This window comes from Zonotrichia albicollis, chromosome 2, assembly GCF_047830755.1.
Source record: "Zonotrichia albicollis isolate bZonAlb1 chromosome 2, bZonAlb1.hap1, whole genome shotgun sequence".
In the NCBI taxonomy this organism is placed as follows: Eukaryota; Metazoa; Chordata; class Aves; order Passeriformes; family Passerellidae; genus Zonotrichia; species Zonotrichia albicollis.
In genome coordinates, this window is record NC_133820.1 from 41,816,435 (window position 1) to 41,834,410 (window position 17,976).

Below are 17,976 nucleotides of genomic sequence, written 5' to 3' on the forward strand. Positions count from 1 at the left end.
GGAGTGGGAATTCTGGGAAGCTGTGGTCAAACCAATGAAGGTTTTAGGTTTGAGACTGGCACCTAGTGTAGCCAGTGGGGTTTGGACACACCTCCGAGAATACACAGGGGTTAAAAGCAGGGCACTGCCCTTGGCACTCTCTCTTGGGACGTCGCTGTGAAGAGGTCAGATCTCTTCCCCCGTCCAGCCTTGCTGCTGGGCGGGGGAGGGGCAGCCATGCGGTAGGCCCGGGGCCTGGACAGAGATGGGGGTGAGAAAGCCTTCAAGGATGGAAGGGTGGAGGAGCCCCAAGAGACATCGGGCAGCCATTCCCCCCCCCAGGAGGGAGAGAGAGGGAGAGTCGGCGGTGATAGCAGCCGGCCCAGGAGGAGAAAGGGGGGGAAGGGCGCAGCCCGGCCGGCCGCAGCAGCAGCAGCACGTGTGGGAGTATTATCGTTCTGAGATAGACAGAGACTGAAAACTTTTAACCCTTTCTTTCATGATTGGGGCCTTGCAAAAATGCTAATCCTCCTCGAAGCTGAATAAGAAGGGAGATAAGAGATGAGATGAGACAAGGACCTAGCCCGAAGAACGTGGAGATGATTGGATGGGGAGAGATGATTTGGAGTGGCCTTTTGGCTGGACTTTTCTTGTGGCCATGGACTCAGTTGTTCCTGTGACACAGAGACTGCATTTAGGGGGAGGCAGTGCCTCAAAACCAGGAAGGTTCATTCGTGAGGACCCCCCGGCCCCAGGGGGTTGGAAAAATATGGGGGGGACAGATGTCCCAAAAGCAGAGACGGTGCCTTTTTGGAGTGAGACAAGGCATCCTTGAAAGACAACCCTAAAAGCAGCTCTGGCCTTGCGCAGTGGTGAGAGCACTGGGCATGGAAGGAAGATGTCACAAGCGGCAAAAGGACTTTTTCCGGGCGGTGCCGAAGTGACAAGGAAGCACACGAGGTTTCAGTGTGTTTCCAGGAGAAGCCTATGGAACAAGAAGGACTCCTTTCCTCTTCATGAACTGCAGTTTGAGTATACTAAAGTGTGGGGCCAAGGCTGGGCAGTTGATGATTTGGGAGAATGTATCGGATTGGGAAAGTCAGGGAGTGGGGAAGAGGAAAATGGTTTCTGTAAGGTTTTCAATTTTTTTTTCTTTTCCTTATAGTCTTTCCCTACTTTCCTGTAGTTTAAGTAATAAAGTGTTCTTTATGTTTAAGTTGGAGCCTGTTTTGCTTATTCCTGGTCACATCTCACAGCAGACACCAGGGTGAAGGCATTTTCATGGGGGGCACTGGCTCTGTGCCAGGCTCAAACCATGACAATTACAAATTCCTGAAATCTAGTGTATACCTACTGATCTGTTTCTGAGCAAGAATTTGTGAGGGTCGTTCAAGTAAAAAGGAGGAATTCACCTCTTTAATTTTCTTGGCCCCACCTCCTCATCCCCATGGGGCAGGAGAATGATTTTGCTCTCTACTCTCTAATTCATATACTCTATTTCCATTCCCCCACCCCCAGGAATATTTCCACCTCCTGTGTGCCCAGGGACCTCCTGGTTTTTGGCAGTACTTCATGGTATGTCAGTATTCCAGAGGTCAGCTGAGGATAAACTCTAATTGAAAAATATTAAAATAGGCTGCAAGGGACAAAAATTCAAAACCCCAAATCCATCAAAATCGGCTACTGATGAAGCATCTGAGCTGGCTACGTCCTTAAAATATGCATCAAAAGTAATCTTTCAAACCTCTTCTTCAGGTCTCCATTGGCACCCCCAGAGGAAATAATTTCATACTGTTCAGAGAGCAGCAATCCTGTTCTGGTCCTTGAAATCCTTCGAGCAACACACACCCACACACCAGCATTATTTTCTCACCTCCTCCGTATAAAAACAAAACAGAAACGTGAGAACAGTGGGCTGGAGATGGAGCTGCGGAAAGTGAAGTTGGAAGGATTAATTATGTAATACGCCCCCTCTCCCGCCCTTACCTACAGCAACACGAGTGAGGTAAACCCAATCCTCCCAGATGACAACTCAGAACTAGAAAGTGCCCGGAGGAGTGAAAGCAAAATAAACGTGTGGGGAAGGTGGCGATGCACTCCTACAGAGGAAGATGTCATTAGGAAAAGGCTAAAAACAAGTTCAAATCACCTTTAGCCTCTTCCCTTCCCTCCCCAGCGAGACCTCTCCCTCCGCCTCTTCCCCTCTCCTCCCCCCAGCTCCTCCTCCCCCCTTTTCAGCAGGAGCTGCCGCCGGATCGGGACTATATTCCTACAGTTCACGGCTCTCTGACGGAGCGTGGATCCTCCCGAAAAACTTCAAGTAAAACAGGAGCTGGGAGAACACACACACGAGGAGATATATTAAGAAAGCAGGTTTGCTACTTAACTCGGAGGAAAGAAGCTGGAGCAGACTTCTTCGGTTGCTCTCTAAGAGCCTTGCCGAGAGTCCTTGCAAAGAGAAGTGTTGCTGATTCAAAAGAAGAGGAGGGATGGGGAAGAGAAAAAAAATTGTGCATGTCTGTGTGAGAGGGAGACAACGTGTGTGCGCGTACGTGTGAATGCGTGCTTGTGTGTGAGAGGGTGTAGGCGACGGGTGGGGGGAGCTTGAAATTTTATTTTTTTTTTTTTTTCTACGAAAGACACGTGAATGCAATTCCCAGTGAGGGGCACCAAGCTCTGCCCAAGAGCAGAAGGGGTAGGGAGAGGGAAAGGGAGAAGAGAAGGAAGGGAAGGGAAAAGGAGAGGGAAGGGGAGAGGGGGGGAGGAGGGAGGGAGGGAGAAGGAGGAGGAGAAGGGATTTCTATTTCAGAAGACATTCATAGAAAGAGGGTGGCAAATTCTGTGACCGTCTTTAAAGGAAGTGTCCTGGGACGTAGAGAGAAAGAACGAAGCCCAAAGAAGGAAAATAAAGGGCTATGATTTCCTTGTCCTGTTGCTTTGTCTCTGGCTCCCTCTGCCTCTGGAAGAGTAGCCACAGGACACAAAGATGCCCAGCTGGTCACTGCACGCCCAAGTTCAGTTTAGCTGGTGCTTCTCTCCTGTTTAGCCTGACTGCTTTCTCTGAAGGGGAGGACTCATAGCCCGACAGCCTTTTAGTTTAACCTGAAGAGTGTGTGCCGCCTCTCTCTGCCCACCCCAAGAACTCGCTGGAGGTGGAGGAGAGGGGAGAAAGAGGAGGACTTGAAAGTGCCTGAGGAGCTCCCGATGCTAAGAGGAGACAAACATTCCTGTGGACGACGCAGAAAGGACAAAGCTGACTGATTTATTGCTGTTTTCCATATTTTTTTTTTATCTCCCTGTCCTTTGGCGCACACCAGTGTTTGGAGATCTTTGAAAACACAAACCAAAACACCAGCCCCGAAGCCCCAACCCCTTGGCTAGCTCTTATGGGAATGAAACACTCCTCCCGCTGCCTGCTCCTAAGGAGGAAAATGGCGGAGAACGCTGCCGACAGCACCGAGGTGAGTAAGGATGCGAGCCGGGGCCGGCGCCGCGCTCCCCCAGCCCCGAGCCCTGATCCCCGGGGCAGAAGCAGCAGGAAGTGCGGAACAACTTTCCCGGCCCCTCCGGCCAGCTCCTACCTGCCGTGCTGCTGTGGTTTCCTGCATTCGCCCCCCCCTCCCCCCCATTCTCGCCCCCCGGCTCCCTCCGTTCCCCCTGGGCAGGGAAGTTTGCCCGGCGCCAGCGCTCGGGGCCGCCCGGGGCCGCCGCTTCCCGGGAAGTTGGGCGGCCGTGCGGAGCGCCGGCTCCGGGGCAGCGGGGGAGGGCGGCGGTGATTCGGGTGCTGGGCACGCCGAAAGGGACAGACGGTCTCTTGCGGCAGCACCTTGGCCAGCTCCCCGTGCTTTCCGCCGGCAGCCTTGGCTGGGATCGTTTGGGGCCACTTTAGGAGCATCCGCGTCTCTGCAGCATCCTGGATATTACCAGAGCGGAGCTGCCCGAGGTGGGGGCTGTCCGGCTGGCCTGGGCAGTGCCGAAAATAGCTTTGCACTGCCTTCAGGCCGGGAGGGTACCCTGCGAGGTCTCAGGTTTTCTGCAAGAAATCCACCCCATCCCTGCCGCTCCCCCACCCGTTACCTTCTGCTTCCTCAACATTGGGGTTGAGCAGCCCCTGTTTACTTGTCTGGGGCTGTCTTGACCTCACTGAGACTTCTCAGGGCATACAGCAGTGTGCGAAGTCTCAGGTCTGAAAAAGCAGAAGGATGCAGGATGCAGTCCCAGCATCTCTGCGAGCATGTGAGAAGGAGACAGGCGAAAGTGCGAGCGTGTGCCAAACTCGCTGTTTCTATTAATAGACTGTGCCTAGCACTCTGACTGAACACTTAACACATGCTTTAGCAAGATGCAGCACAGCCATGTACAGACCCCACGGACACTGCAGCCCAAACAACTTTACAGCTTTGCCCTTGCAGGGGCAGCACTGAACCTTCTCCCCAGTTACCCCACAGAGGGAATAAAGAGCAAGACCTACTGTGAACACATGACTATTCCATTCTTTATTATTTCCACATCTCTGCCTAATGCCTCCTTCTTTCAGTTAGTCCTCCCAGTAGGTGTCCTGCTCGCTCATTAATTCCATACACATTTCTCTTCACAATAGTGTTCTCTCTGCTTGACCTTCATAAATATGCCTCCTTTGCCATGCCAGGTGAAGAGCCAAATTTTCTTAAATGAATATGATGTAAGCACTAAATCTAAGAACGTGCCTGCTACTGCACTACAACCCATAGAGTACTGCTTGCAGAGAGGCATCTATAAATAGCAAGAAGTCTGGCTGCACATCTGTAAACTGTCGTAGTCCTGACAGCACATATTGCATTATAGGTCCCAGGATCCCAGGACAGGATTGCAACAAGAAATGTACAAGCACAGACAGTTCCTTTCAAAGCCATTTTTGTCAATGGAAATTGTTTTTAGCCAGGGAAAATAGGTGAAAAGAGCTTTTTAAAGATTCCTCTTCTATTTCATTCACTCTTAGCACATTTTTATTGTTTAATCAATTTTTCCTGCTTGTGTAATGCTGCACACGCTGCAATGTCATTTTATGGAGAAAGATTTTTTAAAATAAAAACAGATTCATTCCAATGCTGCATACAGGTTAGGAGAATATTAAAACGCTGTGCTTCGTCTCCTCAGAGTATCCATCAGTGACAGACTTGTGAAATGAGAGTGAAAATATTGCAGATTAGGCATATCCTGCTCCACTTCTACCTTCAGAAAATCAGAAGGGATACATTTGTAACCTCTGCCTGGATATTTTTTATTTTAGTAATGTTCATATTTCTGATATGGACTGAGAGCAGTTGTCTGTCTGCATATGTGCAGAGGTAGAAGTGCACCAAGCAAAATATGCCAAGACCTGTGAAGCTCTTTTACTCGTCAAGCATCTATATTTAGCAAAGCCATATGATACCAGTTTGACCTTCAAACCTGTATTTCTCTAACTTTCTCCTGAAGTTAACAAATAGGTGTGACAGAAGGAATACAGGACAAAATATCTCACTTTTGGACTTAACACAGTGTCAGAGAAAATCAGGAACTGGTATAAATTTTCTTCATTTGAAATAAATGGGGTACCAGTAGTACTCATTATTTGATATTAAATTCCTGAAGAATTTTGATGTCACAGTCATATAGGCATGATATAAACAGAACCAGCAGTAATGAGAGATGAAGAATTAAAACATTTAACAACTTGTCAGAATGCCGTACTACCAAATTATTCCAAAGACCTTCTGGTTCTTGCTTAGATTGATTTGACCCAATTTACTTGTGTTACAGCTTCATAGTATATTTTTCATGTTTCAGGGTTGGTTTTTTTTTAATTAACCACAACTGAGAGCATTTATTCAAAGTTGTGGTCAAATATGGTGAGTAAACTCTTTCAGTTGTAGGGCAGTTTAAAACAATCCATCAAGTCAAGGAACATGGACACTGCATGAAAAACTTTGTATTCCCTTGACTACCCTCTCTTGCCCATGCTACCTCTTCAGCTTAAAGAGCTTCAAGAAATGATGAGAACAGGCACAGACAAGGAAAAAACAAAGCTACAGTAAGACAGCACTCACTGTTTCCTTAAGCAAAAATACAGAATAGAAAAGCAATTGCTCACTAGCATTACTTTCCAGTCAAGGAAGACATCTCGTGTCACCAGGAAGCTTAGAGGGGTGTGCTCCCATGGTCCCAGATGTACAGACATTCACATCACTGGTATCCCCACAGCCTTAAATCTCTATACAAAACATGGTCAAGTGAGTCCAAGTGTTGCCACAGATGCTGTTGGGCCTTGGATCAGAATATCAGAACTACCAAAATGGTTTTGCAGTTTATTTCACAGATAACAGCCTGATATCAGTCTATCTGCCAGAGTTTACGTAGGACCAGTGGTTTGTTGTATGTGTTTATAGTATCCTGAGAATACACAGTGTTTTATATAAAAATAAGAGTCAAGGGGGAAAAAAAGCCTAAGATTTTTCTATTTAGACCCTCACTAAATGCCACGGGGTCTCACTAATAGGAAACTTGCCAGAATGGTTTCAGATCCATGGTTGTAGCACACAAGGAAAAAAGATGCAGAAAATCTTTACACCCCATGGCCATTGCATGAATATTAAGAGGTGTTCCACCAGAACAAAATCTTGAGAATCTCTCCTCAAGATACAAGAATGAACCTCTGTATCTTTAGTCATGAAAGGAGGCTTGTCTAAATAAAACAGGACTGTTTGCATAAATAACAGATGCAGAATTGCATTCTCTGCAAATAATTAAAGACACTCTGACAGAAAGAAAAGAGAAACTATTCTTTGTAGAACATACACACAAAGGTTCTGCAAAATTCATGGTGCTGACCTGCTGTAGATTTTGGGTTCTGGGTTTTTTAAATTTTAAATGTGTTATTTGAAATCCTAATCAATAGTAGGCCTGATATCAGTGATGGAGAAAAAATGATTTCACAAGAAGTGTGCCTGACTGTAACTTGTGAACCTGTGCCAGGTGAAGGGAAAGCAACCATAAAATCATAGAATAATTTGAGTTGGAAGGAAAATTTAAGAACATCTACTCCCCTACCTTGCCATGGGGTGGATATCTTCAACTTGACCAGATTGCTCAGGGCCCCATCCAACCTGACATTGAATGTTTTCATGGATGGACTGTTAATCACCTCTCTGGGCAACCTGTGCCAGTGTTTCACCATCCTCATTGTCAAAAATTTCTTCCTTATGTCTTGTCTATATTTAAATCTAGTCTAAATCGACCCTCTTTTAGTTTAAAATCATTATCCTTGTCCTGTCACAACAGGTCCTGCTGCAAAGTTTGTCCCCATCTTTCTCATAGGCCCCTTTAAGTACTGAGAATGTGCAATAACCACAAAGTGCTGCAATAGCACCAAGTGCCAGGGTTTCTGTGCACATCCAAAAGATATGTACCTGTGACAAGCTAGTGTCTGACTGAAACAATCCTCGAACTTGAAACTGATCTGGTTTTGTACAATCTAATTGCTCAGTAGCTTCATAAAAAACTATTCTTGTGCTGAAGACTTCAGAGTCTATAGAGAGAAAAGATTCTTGTCTCATTGCTAAGAATAGAGAGATCAGTTAATTTATTTATGGTGGCATAATTGAGTCCTCCCAGAATGACCTATTATGCAAACCTTGGGCTTTGGTTAGATTTGGGATAACATGCCTAATAGTTGTCCTTCCCTAAACAGATGAATAAAGTGGATTCAGGATTATGTGATGTGGGTCAGCAAAGGTTACTGACTGTTCTATTGTCAGAAGTGGGGAGGTAAAGTGTTCCATCTGCATGAAATCCAGTCATACCACTACTGAGGGAGAAAAAAAAGATATTATAGAATCTATTGAAACCATGAGCTTCTATTTGTGATTTATGAGTAGGAAGAGGGATTTCTCCTTAATAAGCTACCAAAGTAGAAATTAACAGAAGCAGAGCAGGAATGTGTGTAACACAGAAAATTGGACTGAATTTATTCTCTAAACCAAAGTTTTGCTCCTGGTTATTGTGCTGGGTGGTGTTGCAGACAGAATTAATTCTCTCTAATCTTTTCCCTTCATTCTAGTGGAATCTATGGTTCATTAGTGAGAGGTCTTGTAGAAATTTCTTATTTGGTTTTATTAAATTGCTTAGAACAGCATATATGAATGAACACTAATGAGTGGGTGAGGTTTACCCAAGAGAGAAATGGCACTGCTGTTTGGTCTACACCTTGTACTAACAGAAGTCACAAGAGGTCTGGCCTGGTGTCCCAGAGCCAGCTGAGGAAACAGTTTGTAACACAAATTTCAACCTTACTGGGTGCCCACATGCCTGTGTCACTTAACTTTGAACAGGAAAGGTTGTGGGTGTGTATAAGGGGTGTAGGTGAGCTACAGAGGCCAGACCACCAGCTCATGATCCAGAGGTGTTGTGCTGCTGACAGGGCAGTCAGCAAGCTGACCCAGGATGTCAGGGTTTCACTGAGGGTGTAGCCAAATTCCCAAGGGATACAGAGGCAGCTCTGAGTTAAAGCAGGGCATATTCCACCTCCCAACATATTTTGATCCTTTACAATGCTCCAACTAGAGCTGAGTTGCCCATGCTATTAGACTAGTAAAAGGTACTAGTACAAGGTAGTTCTAGCCTAGTCATAGGGGCTTGTTTTGGTTTCTAGCCAATTCAAGAGTGGGGGAGCAGAAATACGGCTCTGAGCCACCTTCTACAACTTCAGCTGTGCAGAACATTAATTTAGCTCAGCTGAAGACAGAGCTAAGTGCATTGCACTCCTTTCTCAAATTTAATACTAAAAGTTCAAGGTATTGACCATGATATTTTGGCCCCATTGACGAAATAGATTTTAGTTGGCATTAATAATAGTGATAGGATGAAGAAACACTTATGCTCAAGTAAAGCGTAACAGCAATCACTCAAAGCAGAGTTTCCAGATAAAGATATCTTATCATGGTTCATCCTCTGCCAGCATAGGCTTGTTTTAGTGAGTGTCAAGAAGACTGGGATTTTTAGAAAGGGTCTGGTTTGTATTGGTGACATCATGGGCCAAATCCCATTGTGTCCTTGTGCCAATGCTAAAAGAGAACTTCCATGCTAGTAAGCAGGCTTTAGTGACACTTTTTTTTCAATCTCAGTTTGTGAAAAGCACAAAATTCTTCACAGAAGAGCACAAGATATTCTGTAGATGATAGATTTTGTAATTGTTCTACATCTATACAAAAAGTGAGCTTAACAAGAGTGATTCACATGCCTTCCAGAGCTCCATCCTGATTGTGAAAGTTGAAGGCTTGTGCCTTTACTGATAAAGGCAGAGCATAGAAATACTTTAAGTTAAAAAAGCATTGAACCTATTCTTTTCATAAGATTTTGTCTCAGCCTTTCTGAGTTTGCGACAAAGTTCAGTCCCTTGTCAGGTGAGATAATGAACAGTTTAAGCGGGTGTATAATGAAATTTGTTGCTCCTACCTCTGATTCCACAGAGAATTCTGTGTACCTGCTGCCCTCATCACTACCTTTGATTCTGTCTTTATTTTGATCTGGAAGTCTTGGATAAAATGGGTCTTTTCCATATTTTTCTTTTTTCTTTGGGAGTAACCTCTAATTAACAGAAACAAAAACCCCTCACCTCAAGGAAGCAAAGAGGAGATTACCCAATAAGTGGCTGAGTTGATGGCCACAATGGTGTCTTCCCCTTGCCAGAATGGAGCAATTGTTGATTAATCACAGCCTACCTGGATCCTTCCTGTGTTCTTGAACAGTTCCTGGCTGGCTTCATGAAGTCTTTTGGCATGTTATTTCTTTAGGGGTCTTGCATGGGAGCTGAGTCACTTCACAGCGACGGTGAGAGGATGGGCACTATTTAATTCTTACTATTTAACTTTTAAGCTGAGAGTAAACTTGTGGAGGGGCAGGTACTGATCTCTTCACTCTTGTGATCAGTGACAGGATCTGAAGGAGCAGCATGAAGCTGAGTCAGGAAAGGCTTAGGCTGGATATCTGGATATCAGGATATCAGGAAAGGTTTTCTACCCAGAGGGTGGCTGAGCACTGGAACAGCTCTCCAGGGCAGTGGTCACAGTGCCAAGCCTGACAGAGTTCTGGAAGTGTTTGGACAATGCTCTCAGGCACATGGTGCGATTTTTGGGGATGTCCTGTGCAGGGCCAGGAGCAGGACTCGATGACCTGATGGGTCCCTTCCAACTCAGCTTATTCTATGATGCTATGACTCTGCAGTTCTGTGATTGATTCTGTGATTTAAGAGGTACAGTAAGGTCAAGGATGATAGCTTTACATATTTCTTATATACTAGATTTCCTAAGTCCCAGTTCTGAAAAATAAAGAACCCCAAAATTTTAAAAGGCATGTATAATGCTGTCTTTTCCATGATCTACGTAATTGCAAAAATGGAAACTCACGTTAAAAATCTGGAACAGAAAATCTATTTATCTTCATTTTATTGCATCAACAATTCAGAGATTTAAAGACCAGAATTGGAAATAAGGCAGACTCATTTTCAAAAGCACTCACTGCCAAGTTCACTTTTCTGAAAATTCTGTTAAGTGCAGAAATTAAAGATAATTTTCCTTGGTATTTTGAGAGTGAAATACTAGGTGATCATAAATAAAATCTCAATGTTTTTCTTTCCAAAATGAACAGAATATTTTAGTAATAAAACGTTTGAAAGGATATTAAAGTGAGCAAAAATTGTTTAGCCAAAATTTTTGACAGAGAAAAAATAAAGAAGGTGAAGAGATACCATTCTCCCTCAGTTAAAATATCCTGTCCTGCAGTACATGCTTTTGGAAGTTTGTGAGTATTGAGGACTGTACCTGGCTCATTTCCACACAGAGTGAATTCTTATTTAAAAAGAGCCATTACCACTTTTTCTAACCATTGCTCACCAAAAAAAAGCAGCTCCTTAAGCTCTTAAAATTTTCCTTTTTTTTTTTTTTTTTTTTTGAGGAGGGGGAGCCCACCTTGGAAGAAGGGCATGGAGGTGGATATTTTCTAAGACATTGTTTGATACCACTGTCCTCCTCAGTTTTTCCTGGTACCAAACTCTTCACCATAGTGCAGCTGGCAAGCTTCCCATTCAGCATTCTGTTTGGTCTAGAGCACACACTTCAGTTCCTAGTGCTCTCCTTGTCCTGTCCCAAGGTATCATGTGCATCTGAGACATTCTGCCACAATTCCCCCCAGTCCCCCTTTTTGAAAGAAAAAGTAGCAATTCTGTCTCTCATGCCAATGTGGTGAAAGTCAACATCTGCTGGCTGGGAAGCAGTAGTAGGTTGTAATACTGCAAGAAGTAGTGTTGATGTGTTCCCTCAGTGGCCACAAAGCACACTTGGGGTCATGGGTGGCCTCCCAGTTCTCCTGTCCTGCTTGTCCTTTTTTGGCCAGACAGCTTATGTTTCATTGCTTCCAATGGGACCAGGAAGGCTCAGACCTGGTCTCAGAGACCAGAATAATATGTGACCTAGACAGGGCCTTCCAAGAACAGTCCACCAATTCAAACTTATTTCTGCTTTGGACCTTAATTTCTCATTTAGATAGGAAGAGAGGAGATGTTGCCATCTGTTTCAGTTTTTGGTTGTGTCCATGTGCTGTTCATCAATCTATTGTGAAATTTGACCCCAGCTTGGGAGAAAGACCAGCTACTGATATTCTTTTCCTTAGTCACAAACAGGGAAGTAATTTATCCTTCCTATAACTCATTCTGAACTACTGCTATTGAAGGACCAAAGATCTCATGATTTTGCCCCATAGTAGACATTAACTTGTCTGAAGTACAGGATTTGTATGTTTTTATTTTACTCTAATGTGATTTACATTAGGATATATCAGGAGTAACACCTGTGAGTCCTATGTAAATAGGGATCCCTGTGGTGTGGCAAACCAGATGTGTTGATTTGAACAAGCTTCTGCAGACCATCTAATGCAACCTCACGGCCAGGGTACAACAGTCACCAGCATTAGACCATGTTGGCCATTGCTGTCTCTGGCCAACTCTTAAAAATCTCCAAGCACAGAGATTCCACTGCCTCTCTGGGTAACCTCTTCCAGTGCTTCACCCTCAGCAGACCTCACAGAGGACAAGTTTTTCTTATTGTCCTATCGGAACCTCAATAATTGCAGCTTGTGACCTTTTCACCTCATTATCTCATTTGCTGCTATTTAGAAGAGTTCTCTTCCATATTCTTTGTAACTATCTTTCAAGTACTTGCAGGCTGCTGTTAGATTGTCCCTTCGTGTCCTCTTTCACTAATCAAGTTCAGCACATGGTAATCTCTGCTTGCAGGTCCTCTTCTGAGGCCCATGACCATTGCATTGTATAGTTTCTTGTTTACCTCTTTTTAACCAAAGGCTGTGCAGAAATTGTTATGCAAATGGAAAGGAAGAATATTTTCCTAAATGAAAAAACGTAATAGAAGACTAACTGCTTAATGCACATGGCACCAAGTAGTGCCAGCAAAGTGTATTTTGCAGAAATCCCCTGTTACAGAGCCCAGCTGTATATCTGGCATGTTTTACTTCAGAATTTTGGGTCAGTAGTTTCATATTTACCCTGGAAAGGGAGGTCAAATGTAAAAAGTAACATTTGTATTGCAAATTGCTTCTTACCCACAGTTTGCATCTGGTCTAAGTGTGCATGTGGAACAGCTGTTTCAGGGGGAAATGAAAGAGATAGAGTTACAATATAGTTGTCTCCTTAGGAAGCACAGTGTTTTAAACCAAATTAAGATTAGCCAAATTTTGTAGGAGCAGGGGGTGTTCCACAGTTGCTAGGGATGCTTGCCTCTTGTTGAGCCTTAAAAAAGGGTAAGGGCCATCATTACCGTTTCGGTTTCATTGGCTTTGGTAAAACACAGTAAATCCTCTGTGAGCCTGAAGCAGACCAAGGATGCAAAATAGCAAAACTGAGATATGAAACACTTATTGGACAAAGAAGACAAAGAAAGGGAACAGATTTTAGTGTGCAAGAAAGTATGTTGCAGACTGAAATTTCAGCTGAATCCTTTTCAGCTCTGTGTAAGTTTGCTGATTTCTTAGATTCTTTGGATTAGAAGAGGCAAATGTAAAGTTACCCTTAAGTAAAAGCCCTGCTCTGGAAAATATTGTATTTATGTATTACTATATTTAGCCATGTAACAGAAGGCTTTGCAAATTTACTGGAGGTCAAACTATATAGATTATTTTGTGAAGCTGGAAAAGAAAAGGCAAGAGAGACAAAAGGCAGACAGGAAAGTGGGTGAGCAGGTGGATGGAGGGAAAAAAGAAGGGAGGGTGAAAAAAAGGAAGTGGCGGAAGTGGCGGAAGGAAGTGGCAGAAGTGGCGGAAGGAAGGAAGGAAGGAAGGAAGGAAGGAAGGAAGGAAGGAAGGAAGGAAGGAAGGAAGGAAGGAAGGAAGGAAGGAAGGAAGGAAGGAAGGAAGGAAGGAAGGAAGGAAGGAAGGAAGGAAGGAAGGAAGGAGAGATGGGGAAATAGAGTCAAAATACAGAGAAACAAAGGAACAGTAGAATTACTTAAATTCATTATCAAAAAGTCACAGAATCACTCTGTGGCTCCTTGAAGACTGTTCTTATCAGTAAAGGCCAAGGTGAAGAAAGCACTGAGTACCTTGGCCTTTTCCTCATCCACTGTCTCCAGGGCCCCTGCTCCATTTAGCCTCAGGCCCACATTTTCCTTAGCCTCCCTTTTGGTGCCTGTGTACTTGCAGATCATTATTTCATTGTCAGGTTTAACAAATGTCAGGAATCAAGGAGCTGTAGGCAGAGGTAGCAGGAGGCCTTCAGAGGAGTGAATCAATTTACCCTTTTACAGCCTGTCAATAAAGAAATAGCAGGGGGGGTTGCCATAGCCTGTAAGGTCTAATGCAAATCTCAATTTCTCTGTCAAAGTGAATAAGCCCAACATTCACTGTTCTTTGACAAATTAGTCAGTTATGAAATAAGAAGAGACAGTATGTGGTTCTAGGCCTACGATTCACACCACCAACCACGAAAAAAGAAAGAACATAACAGAAAAAAACAAGACTCTTTTAAATTAGTTATCAAAGTATGCATTTTAAAGCTTCCTTGAAATCCTCCATTAAAATTTGCCTTTATCAATGCCTTTAGCATTGTCTCACAAATGATTAAATCAATTGGTAATCTCAGAAATAAGTGATTTACAATACTGTGAGACTCTGCCAGTGGAAACTTGTCACCAGCTCTTACACCTTTGCACACACACCTGAGACCCACCCCAATCTCCACTCCATCGAGTGGAACCAGGACAAAGTGCAATATTCCTCACTCATCTGCATGCCAGGGTTCTGAGCAGCAGCTCAGCTCCAGCTCACCTCATCTCACCTCACAGGCACATTGTCATCGCTGAACTTAACATATTACTGCAAAGATCATTTCCTAGCTCGCTGTTCAACTACATTACCCTGCTATTAATATCTAAATTGCTGAATCTTTATATTCTTTTAAATCCAAAAGCTGATTGCACTTTCCAGGGCTGTTCAAAGCATGTGTCCTGCTACCTATCTGAATTTCTTATTCAGCACCAGGAGATTAATTCAAGCCTCCAGTGCCAAACTCCATCTCACACTTCTCAGATTTTTCAAACATACTTTAATGACTAATAATACCAGCACCATGACAGTGTGTATACTGCTTAATGAAGTATATTTTGCCTAACAAAATTGTAAAACTAGGCCAATGGGTTTATATTTATTTTTTCTCCGTATTTGACATTCAGTTTCTGTCCTGCTTTTCTAAGAGACATTTTTCATCAGACAAAATTAATGGAAGGCAAAGATGTATAAGGATTTTAAGTAAAGAAGGTGCTCGCACTTATTACTGTGAGATTTTCATGAAGATGTGAAACTATCCTCATAGCCTCAATACCACTGATATACTGATGATAAAATCTCTATGCCATCTTTCTATCTTTTTACGTCTGTTCCTTTCTCAACAGAAAAACAATAAGCTTCTCAGTGCTCATAAAATATCTCTTTGTCACTGTGTAAAAGGGAAGGCAAAAGTATTTATGTTTGCAAGACTTATCTCCACCTGGTAAAACTGAGTATTCTAACCATGCCTACTAAAAAACAAAAGTATTCTCAGCTCAGGACAGGTTTACCCTCATGTAAATCCATCAATTTCGGCAGAATTATTTTTGATATATATAGATTCAAAACCAGCTCACGTCTATATATAAAATTATATTTAAAAGGATGAATCACCAGTGATTTTGCTCAAGAATAGGGTTTTCATCATTCTGTTTCACAATTGTATAAAAATGTTAAGAGCATACTTTTTTGTATTGCTTTCTTAACCATATTTAAAAGATGGGTGTAAGATACCAAAAGCTTATTTGATCATTAACACAAAGCTACAAAAGCCTTGTTTATATCAACACCATTATCAATTGCTGCTTTTGAAATACACAGTGTAGATACCTTTTTAACATAAATCACTGCACATCTCTGAACATTTCAATGAATGTTTGATTAATAATGCAAGAAATGCTGAACACACTGGTTTGCTCATGTGTGTCAGTAGCACTCAGCATGATTATTCATTGTAGAATCAAGTCCATACCAGCAGGGTATTTAAAAACACTCATCTACCTTGTATAATATGGAACAAGAGTAATTCTGCTGAAACTAGAAGTATTACCTTTGTTCTGCATGCTAGATACATTTCCATTTTCTTAAATGACTGCTGAAAACACATTGAAGTCAATTACGGCATTTGCAGATCTCCTGGGAAAAAATGTGTTACCAAGTCTGGAATTGATAGGTTTTTAATCTCAGTCTCTTCCAATTAAATTTCTCACAATGGGTAAACTAACACCAAATAACTTAATGGCCAAATATGAGCAAGAGTAGTTCATTAGGCTAAATTTACAGGATGGTTAGGAACATATATGTTGTCCTTGCTATAAATGGGGACTAGCCTCACAAATACACAGCATTTTCTTTGTAGTCTGCAGAAAGATCAGTATTTCTTTGTCCATTGCTAAGCAGGCTGTCATGGTTTCACCCCAGTTGGCAACTAAGTACCACACAGCTGCTCCTTCACTCCTTTTCTTCCCCAGGGAGATGGAGAGGAGAATCAGGAGAAGAAAAAAGGAAGCAAAACTCATGAGCTAAGAAGAATTTAATAATTGAAAGAATGTAAAATACAATAATAACAACAGTGCTATTAATACTGCAGCTACTACTACTACTATTACTACTACTACTACTACTACTACTACTAATAATAATAATTTTAATAAAATGGAGAGAGAGAGACAAACAAGTGATGCACAATATAGTTTCTCACCACAGACTGCTGCCCAGCCCATCCCTGAGCAGCAGTCAGTGGCTCCCAGCCATCTCAGCCCAGTTTAGGCACTGAGCTGATGTTCAGTGGAATATCCCTTCAGCCAGCTGGGGTCAGCTGTCCTGGCTGTGCTTCCTCCCAGATTCTTTTGCACCTGCTCACTGACAGGGCATGAGACACTGAAAAGTCCTTGTCTTAGAGCAAGCAACAACCAAAACATCAGTATGGTTCTCACACTAAATCCAAAGCACAGCACTGTGCCAGCTACTAAGAAAATGTACTCTGTCCCAGCTGAAACCAGGAGGAAGACTTACAAGTAGCTTTCCTTTACATGGGCATTTTAAACTTCAGATTTAAATTTAATTAGCTGCTTTAACATGGTTATAAAATAACATCGCCATTAAAAAAACTATTGATTCCCAGTGTAGTTCCAAAATCTGATTAATAATGAACTGCCATAAGATATTCAGTCACACAACAATTTCTTCTCTGACACTATTCCAAACCAAGAAAATTACTCCACTCCCCATCTTATAACTAAAATGCAAATGTGATACATAACCCTAATTCTGAGTGAACAGGACTATGCTTCTTCATAATTCAATAACTGCCTTGACATTGGGCTCATTTGTCATTTCAGCCATGCAGTTCCTTAAAGACACATTAAGATGCTTGCTTACAAAATTGCTTAGCAGGTATATGTGTGTGCATACATATACTCACAATGTTTTACACTTACATAAAATTAAATTCAAACTGGATATTGTGTCATGACTTCCATTTCTTTGTGCACCTGTGTTAGTCTTACTAAAACTGTGTCAGTGAAGACGCAACTATGCCTGTGTGGGCTCAAACACTGTAAAGTGACAAAATCCTGGTAAAAGTTTTATACCACATCCAGTGTTGGTATATATATGTATACATATACATTTATATGTTGATAGAGAAACTCTGTGTTTAAAAAAGCAGTTTTATGGAAAAGTTCTACTTTTTATTTCTTTACATTCTTTGTATTCACTATGTTCCTCTGTGTGGTTGTTGTGACAAAATTCAGTTTAGATGTGGAGGATCACAGGAAGGTGAACACTTCCATTTCAAGTTCCAAACCAACCTCATATTTTACATGTAGTACCACCTGAGCTGAAGTAAGGTTAAATTCAACTAACTTGGTGAGCTGTTAGTAATACAAGCCTCCAGTGCAGAAAGGGAGAATTTAAATATATTTGTCCCTTTGAGTTTAGATCACTTCCGAGCATTCACACCTTTGATTCAGCAATTAAATGTAGTTGGTCTTGTTTTCTTAAACTCTGTAACACCTACACATCTCATAGCTCATAGAGAAGCCCACCTGGCTCATGGGCAACCACAGGGTCTCCCAGTGCCAGCTGTGCCCCGTGACAGGATCAGAAGCGATGGGCACCAACTGAAACACCAGAGGTTCCATCTTCAAATCAGGAAATATTGTTTTACTGCAAGCATGACTGAGCACTGGCACAGATTGCCCAGGTTGATTGTGGAGTGTCTTGGAGATAATCAGAAGCCACCTGGATGCACATAGGCAGCTGGCCTGAGGTAGTACTGCTTGAACACAGGGGCTGGACCAGGCGACCTGCAGAGGTCCCTTCCAACCTCAGCTGCTCTGTGGTTCTGTGAAATCAAACACAACGTACAAA

General features: G+C 42.7%; 2 protein-coding genes across 15 annotated transcripts in view; one reads left to right on the forward strand and one right to left on the reverse strand.

Moving 5' to 3' along the window:
- Positions 1 to 4,255, reverse strand: part of LOC113460200 (trypsin) — a 66,428-nt gene extending 62,173 nt beyond the window's left edge. For 4 of the 11 annotated variants that reach the window (XM_074534929.1, XM_074534930.1, XM_074534919.1 and 1 more), the window contains exon 1: positions 4,057 to 4,254. The gene's annotated coding sequence lies outside the window, so the exon portion shown is untranslated. Of the gene's footprint in view, positions 1 to 1,723; positions 1,904 to 1,965; positions 2,162 to 4,056 lie in introns of those variants that run through there. The other 7 variants (XM_074534926.1, XM_074534920.1, XM_074534931.1 and 4 more) reach the window with 6 other exon arrangements.
- Positions 2,020 to 17,976, forward strand: part of PRMT8 (protein arginine methyltransferase 8) — a 57,800-nt gene continuing 41,843 nt past the window's right edge. The window contains exons 1-2 of one of the 4 annotated variants that reach the window (XM_026797719.2): positions 2,020 to 2,527; positions 3,297 to 3,440. In XM_026797719.2, coding sequence (XP_026653520.1) covers positions 3,366 to 3,440 — 75 coding nt within the window. In that variant the 5' untranslated portion in view covers positions 2,020 to 2,527; positions 3,297 to 3,365. Of the gene's footprint in view, positions 2,528 to 2,579; positions 2,675 to 2,950; positions 3,441 to 17,976 lie in introns of those variants that run through there. The other 3 variants (XM_074534916.1, XM_005494550.4, XM_074534915.1) reach the window with 3 other exon arrangements.